The sequence below is a fragment of the Rosa chinensis genome, chromosome 7 (assembly GCF_002994745.2).
Source record: "Rosa chinensis cultivar Old Blush chromosome 7, RchiOBHm-V2, whole genome shotgun sequence".
NCBI classification, from domain to species: domain Eukaryota; kingdom Viridiplantae; phylum Streptophyta; class Magnoliopsida; order Rosales; family Rosaceae; genus Rosa; species Rosa chinensis.
In genome coordinates, this window is record NC_037094.1 from 15,106,468 (window position 1) to 15,115,799 (window position 9,332).

General features: G+C 39.1%; 1 protein-coding gene across 3 annotated transcripts; it reads right to left on the reverse strand.

Annotated features, from left to right (window-relative positions):
* Positions 1 to 2,345: 2,345 nt before the first annotated feature.
* LOC112179148 (short-chain dehydrogenase TIC 32, chloroplastic) lies at positions 2,346 to 6,404 on the reverse strand. Of its 3 annotated transcripts, none has more exons than XM_024317485.2 (8): positions 6,233 to 6,404; positions 3,842 to 4,073; positions 3,643 to 3,722; positions 3,409 to 3,562; positions 3,232 to 3,310; positions 3,047 to 3,131; positions 2,911 to 2,960; positions 2,346 to 2,708 (listed from the first exon to the last, which is right to left on the reverse strand). In XM_024317485.2, the coding sequence occupies exons 1-8, from the start codon at positions 6,336 to 6,338 to the stop codon at positions 2,544 to 2,546; spliced, it is 951 nt and encodes a 316-aa protein (XP_024173253.1). In that variant the 5' UTR covers positions 6,339 to 6,404; the 3' UTR covers positions 2,346 to 2,543. The 3 variants fall into 3 exon arrangements, with proteins under 3 accessions (XP_024173253.1, XP_040367645.1, XP_024173251.1); XM_040511711.1 differs by lacking the exon at positions 6,233 to 6,404 and adding an exon at positions 4,449 to 5,036; XM_024317483.2 differs by lacking the exon at positions 6,233 to 6,404 and adding an exon at positions 4,456 to 5,029.
* Between the last annotated feature and the right edge of the window lie 2,928 nt (positions 6,405 to 9,332).

Below are 9,332 nucleotides of genomic sequence, written 5' to 3' on the forward strand. Positions count from 1 at the left end.
GCTAACCACTAAACAGCCCAAGCAATTCTTTCATTCTAATCCCAGAAACCATTTCCAAATCCATAAACTCCTATACCTCCATGTAGATTCAAACTTATCATACTCTATCGTGTAAAGATCTTCTCTGCCACGCTTCTTCTCTCCCGAATCCATCCTTGGTTCTCTACCATTCCCAACTCATATCCCTTATACCGAATACCTCAACAAATCTACCAATCATTGCAGGAATCTCTTCTTCCAAAACTCATCCTTTTCTAGCTCCCATGCTGCCACGCATATCTTGCCAAGCCTTTACTAAAGTTGCACACTAATTCACTGCCGTGAACATGGAGAAGAGCTACTTGGAGATACACAACAACACAGTTCCTAGGATTTTTAGTCCTTCAAAGTTTGCTGGGACTAATCTTTACTAACTCAGACAAAGGGGACAAGATTTTGGGCGTGATTCCACTGCCGTATAATTCCGATCAAAAGTGCCTCTACAAATAGCAATTGCAACTTTCCATTTCCAGAAACTTTCCGTTTCTGTCAAAATCCTAATTCCATAATCCTCTCACGCGACCCAGATAACCGACTCGACCCGAATATAAACCCAGAGGGTTTTACCATAGTCCGGCCATCATATATGGCCGGACCGGTCGCGTTCGACTCACCTATCCACGGTGACCAAGCCTCTGGCCACCATCATCTCTGATTTATATCGATAGGAGAGAATGGAAGCCATTAGTGCTTCGACAGGCCGTGCACTCGACCTGGTCGGAATTTCATTTTTCGGCCACCTTTGACGACGAAACCAATTACATCTTGAAGCTCGTTCACCATTCTTCAAATCCTCCAAATGGTGCAACTTTACTTGATCGGAGTGAGGAGGTTCGACGGCTAGAAGAAATCGGGATTCCCAAGCTTTGTAGGTAAATTGCCTCCTTCTTTGAAATCCGACTTTGTTGTAGTTATGAAAGATGTTGGGCTTGTTGTTGTGAATCTTTTGGCACCGATATTACGACCCAATTCAGGGTCGGAGGTGGCGGCACGTCTAGCCATTTCAGGCCTTCTATTTTGGTTTGTTATGGAGAGTTCATTGTTACGAGTATGTGGATGTAGTTTGGTATCCATACGATGAACTTTGGGATCTATGAATTTTCAAAGTTTCAGAAATTTGTGTTTTGATTCGGGAAGATCTGACAGTTGGATTGACCCCATTTTTCGATAGATTGTTATAGTTATTGAATCAACTAAACTTATGACGATTTGAGCTCGTTCCGATTTGATTTCGAGCTTTTGACGAATTATCATTTTTCGGGTTTCAATTTTATTATCGTCAATTTGTTTTTCGTTCTCAAAAACAGTGATTCATAATATCAATATGTTCAGGATGATGTGTAGATCGAGCTCGAGGTGGAATTCATAGGACGGTTGTCAAGCATTTTGGACTCTGTCATGCCATTAGTCATGGGCCTGTTATTTTGTGCTCAAACATACTCAACAGCCTAACTTGGAAGCAATGGAACATATCTAAGGAGGCTGTCAAGGATTTTGGATTCTGTCATGCTGTATTCTTATTCTATTTTTGTTTGGATCAGTAAGCTTTTAAGCCCTTTTCATCCAAAATAAAGAATTGTAATAGAGCAGGGCCTAGTAAGCTTGAGAATAAAGCAGTAATAGCATAGTATAGAAAGCTTGAAAATAGAGCATGACCTGTAACAATTGCAGTATGACCAGTTCCATCAATTCCTTCAGTAACTTGTTCTGCGGTGGAAGAGGCAGAGAATCCAGATGCTCCTTGCTTCCTAAATATCCCCATTTCTTTTGCAGATGATTGGTAACTACTGAGGTTGCAGAGTGGAGAACTGTTAGGAAAATAATCTGACTTATCTTGTGTATAAAGTAGAGATATTCTGTATATAACAGTTTCCTTTTATATTCCTAGATTGTAGTTGGTAGTGATAGCTGATAGCTTACTTATAGGAGAGACAAACGTGTATAGCACGTTCACTTACTGTATATGTACATGATTACAGATCAATGATTATTCATTCAGCCATATCTTCTTCTTTTCATGGTATCAGCAAAACCAACAATGCATATATACTTGACTTGCATTCATAAACTGCTGGTGACAACTAATAAAAGAGACAGCCCCATGATTATAGATACCAATGGAGGCGACTTACCAAATTCAGTTTTAATAATCCTTTTTCCTATATATAATGATTATGAATCAAATATTCTTGCTATATGTCCTTGGTGCATGGTTATAATCTACCAAGGAAGGGTTATCAATAAAGACGAGTAATAATGCAAATTAGCAGAGCCATGACGTTTGTGCAAATTGAATGCATTTGGAATTTATAATAAGCAACAGAATAGAATTTGTGATGTTGCTCTCATATATGGAACAATGTCATTGAGTAGGACAAATTGTTTTGACGGCCAACTGGTAATAAATTACAAGTATGGTACAAATATTTGATATGACAACTGATTTTCATAACGAATAGTGCAGAATTTCAGCTCCCTAAAGCATGGCCCAGAAACCTCCACTACTACTTGAGATTGGTCAAACTCAAGCTAAAATCCCAGAGTCTCTTAGCCAAATCTGCATCATTTGCCTGAGATATCGGTTTGGCAATGTTACAATCCGCATAGTATTCACCGCTTACTCCCTTAACTTGTGGATTCAGTGCCAAAAAGCATGTGGTTGCTGCTCCCTGCATGACCATGTTCAATGAGAAATAAACATTTGAATCACAGTGTATATCACATTTCTAATAGCCATGCGACCCCCTTCGTTTATGTGGATCCTATATCGTAAGTGACGCTACAGTGTTGTAATATGGTTCATGAGTCCATGCAGCATTGCACTCAAAATAGTGATGCTACATATATTGTAAAACCTGATCGAAGCAGTACCTGCTGAATAGTTTTGCTCAAAAAAAGGATCCTGAGCACCTTCAGAAGACCTGTGTCACGCCAAACAATAAGTTAATCATTGAAAACTCAAAACCCACACCAGTTCACACTGGTAAGCACAGCAGATGAAGCTTACACTTTACACTGATATCATTATGCATAATATTGGTGCGAATTGTTCCAGGATGAAGAGAATTAGCAGTTATCTCAACCCTTTCTTCCTGTTTAGTTAACGTTACAAAAAAAAGAAAAAGTTACCAATTCAACCAAGAAGTTCAGAAAGCAGAACAAATCTAAAATATAAAGGCACTCAATCACTACCTTGAGGCGCCTTGTAAGCTCATTAGCATGCAATATGTTGGCGAGCTTGGATTCTATGTAAGCAACATATTTGTTGTATCTGTAAATTAGCAAGTAAAACACATTTTAATTAATAATCTTAAACCAGCAAAGCCTAGAGACAATTCATCAAAGACATGCTGCCATGCATAGTCTTACCTTGATTCGTCATTAATACTATCAAAACGAATTCCTTCACGGTATATATATCTATGGGCAATTGATGATACATTAACAATTCTCCCCTCTATGCTGCTTTTTCTTGATGTGTGTTTCATGTTATCTAACAGAAGATTTGTGAGAAGAAAATGACCTGCATATTGCAATTGAATGGTTTAAGTAACAAATGTATAGATTTATTAAAGCAGCCTGCAAAATTTGAAGGTAACAGACCTAAATGGTTAGTTGCAAAATCGAGTTCTATGTTGTCTTGAGATAGCTTGAATTTATCTGCCATGACCCCTGCATTGTTACTGATAACAAAGGAAGAAGTGCAAATTGTTTCTATATGAGCTTCTCACCGCAGTGAATACTGAGTACATACAAGAGAATCAATGAGAGAAAAAGATCAGAACATGATTGCTTATCTTACATAAGGATATTCAAGGGAAGGCCTTTGGAATTATACTCTGCTGCAAATTTTCTTACGGATGCCAATGAACTGAGATCTAACTCCATGACATCAATTTTAGCACTGGGGATTTCTTTAAGGATTGCTTCTTTAACATTGGTACCAACATCTATATTCCTTACTGCCATTATTACATGAACACCGCGCAATGCAAGAACACGCGCCGTCTCTACGCCAATACCACTTGAGGCTCCTGAAATTGAACAAAGTTGAGACTTGAGTACATAGTTTAAGCTCATATTGGTGTCTCCATGTGCTACATAATAGGAGAGATAGAACTTAAGGATACAAATATATCGCGGAAGAGACATCTCAATGCAACCGAGAAAAAACCTTTCAAGAATAGAATGGTTCTAGTTTCACATACAAGGAATTAACAAGAGGAAGTCAAATAACTGCTTTTCTAGTTTTCTTCCCATAATTCCTACATGGGAAGTTACTTCTGTGACATATCGATCATATTGAGTCCTATCAGCTTATAATTAACCCTTTCCATCTAAACCAAAGAGATGGAACAGAGGAGGACATAGTAAAGCTTGAAAATAAAGCAGTAGCACAGAGCATATACTTGTGACCTGTAACAATTGAAGTAAGACCAGTTCCATCAATCCCTTGAGTAACTTGTTCTGCTGTGGAAGAGGCCGAGAATCCTGATGCTCCTTTCTTGCTGAATATCCCCATTTGTTTTGCAGATGATTGCTAATGAGGTTACAGGACAGAGGATTTACCAAAATGGAGGATTCTCAGCTGTTAAGGAATGCAAACATCTTATTATAAACAATATTGGTCAAATTCCACAGTAAGCTTACTATGAATATTATAGTCAGCACATGTACGAGAGGGTTGCGGGCTTTGAATTCGGAAGTCTATAACATATAATACTCCTAGTTACAGGCATGATCTAGAAGCATACATGTCAGCTTGCTAAGAAACAAAATGAAAAAAAAAAAAAACAGAAAAAACTCAAAAAGGATCCATCATAAAAGATTAGTAATAGTGTAGATTAGCAGCAGTGGCGGATCTAGAAGTTTTTCTTATCTTACATAAGTAATAGACTTCTTTTCAATTGGTTTTCAAAGAAAATTTTCTTATATTTTAATTGGAGTTATAAACTCTTAAAAATAAGGTTAAAGCTAAAGTGGAACAGGTGGAGAAGAAGATCCACAAGTATAAGAGGTGGGGAAAGGCTTTGAGTTTTGATTCAAATCTGGAAGCATCAGCTGATGAGGCTGTTAATGTGCAAGGAACAATGCAAGTAGGGGAGGGTGAGTCTGTTCCACGTGTGGAATCTCCGGTTGCAGAGGGAAAGGTAGAAGGTGAGGAATCACTTTCTACAAGTAGTTTATTTTGATTTTGGGTCGCAAAAACCAGTGCCTTTGTTGTTACCTTTTATGCCTGCTTCGAGCTTTCTGGTTTTTGTTAGAATAATGGTGCGTGGATTTCCTAAAAGGTGGGTGTACTCGGGACTAGGACGCTATTAGTTTAGAATAGGGTTTTTGTGGTTCTAAGAAACGATTGCTTTCTGTCGACCCCATAGGGGTGTTTCGTTTTTGTACTGCTCGCTGAATCTAATAAAATGGCTGACCTATTTTCGTTCAAAAAAAAAAAAAACTCTAAAATATGTTTACTTAACTCATTCTTGTGCTTTGCTTTACTCGACCCTTTTATATACGGCCCAGGGCCGGCCCTGAGATTTCGGGGGCCCTAGGCGAACAAAAAAATAGGGCTCATGAGGTTGTGATCTATGTTTTACTTCTTTTAGTCCCATAATTCCTTTTAGTGAAGTAAGAAAATTGTACTACCCAGTTTCCCTATATTGCTATAGTATATGAAATTATTGGTGAGATAAAGAAATAAATGTTGTACCAATTATGAAAGAGACGCTGATGTTTGTGGTGGTTGGGAATTCATTTTTGGAATTGACTTCTTGTTAAACATTAAGAGGTTGCAGCAGCAGTGGCCATTTCTGTAACAGGAGGATGCAAAGCATTAAATCACACTTAGAATTCAATCTATGCATGTACTTATCCAACAAGTGGACTTAGAAGAGGTGCATATGTAACGCCCCAAGCTGCACCTCACCAGCTTAAGCACGTCACAGTGCCGCGAGCCTCTAAAACATAAACCGAACGCTTTATTTACATTCTAGAGAACCGCTAGGCATTTTATTTGAAAACTTTTCGTATAAACACAACGGAAGCTACAAATATTTTGAGGTAAAAAATCCTTGAGATCATATTGAGTCCTATCAGCTTATAATTAACCCTTTCCATCTAAACCAAAGAGATGGAACAGAGGAGGACATAGTAAAGCTTGAAAATAAAGCAGTAGCACAGAGCATATACTTGTGACCTGTAACAATTGAAGTAAGACTATTTCCATCAATCCCTTGAGTAACTTGTTCTGCTGTGGAAGAGGCCGAGAATCCTGATGCTCCTTTCTTGCTGAATATCCCCATTTGTTTTGCAGATGATTGCTAATGAGGTTACAGGACAGAGGATTTACCAAAATGGAGGATTCGCAGCTGTTAAGGAATGCAAACATCTTATTATAAACAATATTGGTCAAATTCCACAGTAAGCTTACTATGAATATTATAGTCAGCACATGTATGAGAGGGTTGCGGGCTTTGAATTCAGAAGTCTATAACATATAATACTCCTAGTTACAGGCATGATCTAGAAGCATACATGTCAGCTTGCTAAGAAACAAAATGAAAAAAAAAAAAACAAAAAAAAGCTCAAAAAGGATCCATCATAAAAGATAAGTAATAGTGTAGATTAGCAGCAGTGGCGGATCTAGAAATTTTTCTTATGTAAGGCAAGATAAATAATAGACTTCTTTTCAATTGGTTTTCAAAGTGTTTAAGTAAAAGGGAATCGAGAGAGAATGTACAGAGAATTGTGTGTCGTATTATTGAGAATAGGAGCCCTATATATAGGGATTACAAGTACATATTCTAATGTTACAAGGAATACTAATCCGCATAGGATTAGGAATTCTAGAATCTTCTCTCCTATTACTACGTACTCCTAGTTTGATTAGGCACACTAATAGCTGATTTCCTTCAACACTCCCCCTTGTGCCGCTCAAACTTGGTGGTGACGCTTCATCCGTTGCCTCGTTAAAAACCTTGCTCGAGTGAAAAACTCTGTGGGACAAAAACACGCTCGAGAAGGAGAAAAGAGTACAACACGTCCTCTACTCTTCGAGATCAAACATGTAGACATCATAACTCCCCCTGATGTCGATATCTCCCCCCTGATTGCTACAATCATGGGAGTTCGGATAACTTTCTCAATCCGATGCTCTTTACATGTTTCTCAAAGGTGGATTTAGGTAACGACTTAGTGAATAAGTCCGCTATATTATCCTCTGATCGGATTTGATTCACTTCAATCTTTAGAAGTGATTGTTGTTGCTGATTATAAAAGAACTTAGGCGATATATGCTTGGTGTTGTCGCCCTTGATGAAACCTAACTTCATTTGTTCAATACAAGCTGCATTATCCTCATAAATGCATGTAGGTTCATCCGTGGTAGACTTCAAACCACAACTTCCTTGAATATGTCTAATTACAGACCTTAGCCATATGCATTCACGCACAGCTTCATGTAGAGCAATAATCTCTGCATGATTGGAGGAAGTAGCAACAAGGGTCTGTTTTGTAGACCTCCAAGATATCGTAGTGCTTCCCATGGTAAAGACATAACCCATTTGGGAACGACTTTTATGAGGGTCAGAGAGGTACCCTGCATCAGCAAAACCCATCAAAACATCATTGTCGTTTTGATGGAGGGGGATAGGGTGAGGCCGGCCACCCTTGGTGGTGGTGGCGGCGTTGGAGGCAATATGGCCGGCCACTTTATCATGCTTTCCCATTCTTCCGTCATTCCTCTTCTCTTTGTAGGGATAAAATAGGCCCATATCAATCGTACCTCTTAGGTATCGAAAGATTGTCTTTACACCAATCCAATGGCGGCGTGTTGGCGCAGAGCTATGTCTAGCTAACAAGTTCACTGCGAATGAGATATCTGGTCTTATGCATTGAGCTAAGTACAATAACGTGCCTATTGCACTTAAATAGGGCACTTCGGCCTCTAACGATTCTTCGTCCTCATCCTTTGGACGAAACGGATCTTTTCCGGGCTCAAGACTACGACCAATCATGGGAGTACTCACAGGCTTTGCTTTATCTTCATTAAAGCACCTTAGGATTTTCTGAGTGTATGTAGACTGATGGATCAAAATTCTATCACTACGGTGCTCGAGTTCTAAACTGAGACAAAACCGTGTCTTCCCAAGATCTTTCATCTCAAATTCGGATTTCAAGTATTTAGCAGTTTCCTTCAACTCATCTAGAGTTCCAATTAGGTTCATGTCATCGACATAAACTGCTATGATTGCAAATCCGGAACTTGTTCTTTTAATGAACACGCATGGGCATATTTCATTATTAATATATCCCTTCCCAATCAAGTAGTCACTTAGACGGTTATACAACATCCATCCGGATTGTTTTAATCCATATAGTGAGCGTTTTAATCTTATTGAAAACGCGCTCCGTGGTTTAGAGCCACTTGATTTGGGTAATTGAAGTCCATCTGGAACCTTCATATATATCTCTGAATCTAGATCCCCATAGAGATATGCTGTAACCACATCCATAAGCTGCATGTCAAGTTTTTCGGAAACTACCAAACTGACAAGGTAGCGGAACGTTATAACGTCAATTACGGGAGAATATGTCTCCTCGTAGTCGATTCTAGGGCGTTGTGAGAAACCTTGCGCCACGAGGCGGGCTTTATATCATACCACCTCATTTTTCTCATTACGTTTTCTAACAAAGACCCATTTATGGCCAACAAGTTTTACATCTGGGGGTGTCTGCAGTATAGACCCAAATACCTGTATTTTTGCTAGTGAATCCAATTCAGCCTGGATCGCATCTTTCCATTTAGGCCAATCCGCTCTTCGTTGACATTCTTCGACAGAGCGAGGTTCGATATCATCATATTCTATGATTCCTTTTGCAATATGATATGCGAATGCATCATCAATTGCCATAGAATTTCTATCCATCATCTCATGTACACTAGTGTAATTCATGGAGATCTCTCTATTCTCTGGAATTGGTTCTGTCATTGGAGCGTCCCCCAATGATGTCTCTTGGACATAACCATAATCCGGAATATTCTCATGAGATGGATTATTTACATCGATGATTAATGGATTATTTTGTGCCAAACTCGCTTTCTTTCTTGGGCGAGAATCCATTGAACCTATGGGCCTCCCGCACTTCCTGGCAGGAGCCGTAGGCCTAGCCACAGTGTCACCAAGGGTAGGGACGTTGGTGCCATACTCATGTACTCTTGAGGTGGCGTCATGTCCTCTAATTTTAGGGACATCAATCCTTGCAGGCAAGTTTGCAGCAGGTATGTGTGATCTCTT

Excerpts from the sequence above, each read along its gene's own strand:
- LOC112179148 (XM_024317485.2), bottom strand. The coding sequence starts at position 6,338 with ATGGGGATATTCAGCAAGAAAGGAGCATCAGGATTCTCGGCCTCTTCC. Across the intron at positions 4,074-6,232 it reads TCTTACTTCAATTGTTACAG|GAGCCTCAAGTGGTATTGGC; the intron begins GTCACAAGTATA and ends GTTCAATTTCAG. Across the intron at positions 2,961-3,046 it reads TAATGATATCAGTGTAAAGT|GTCTTCTGAAGGTGCTCAGG; the intron begins GTAAGCTTCATC and ends GGCGTGACACAG.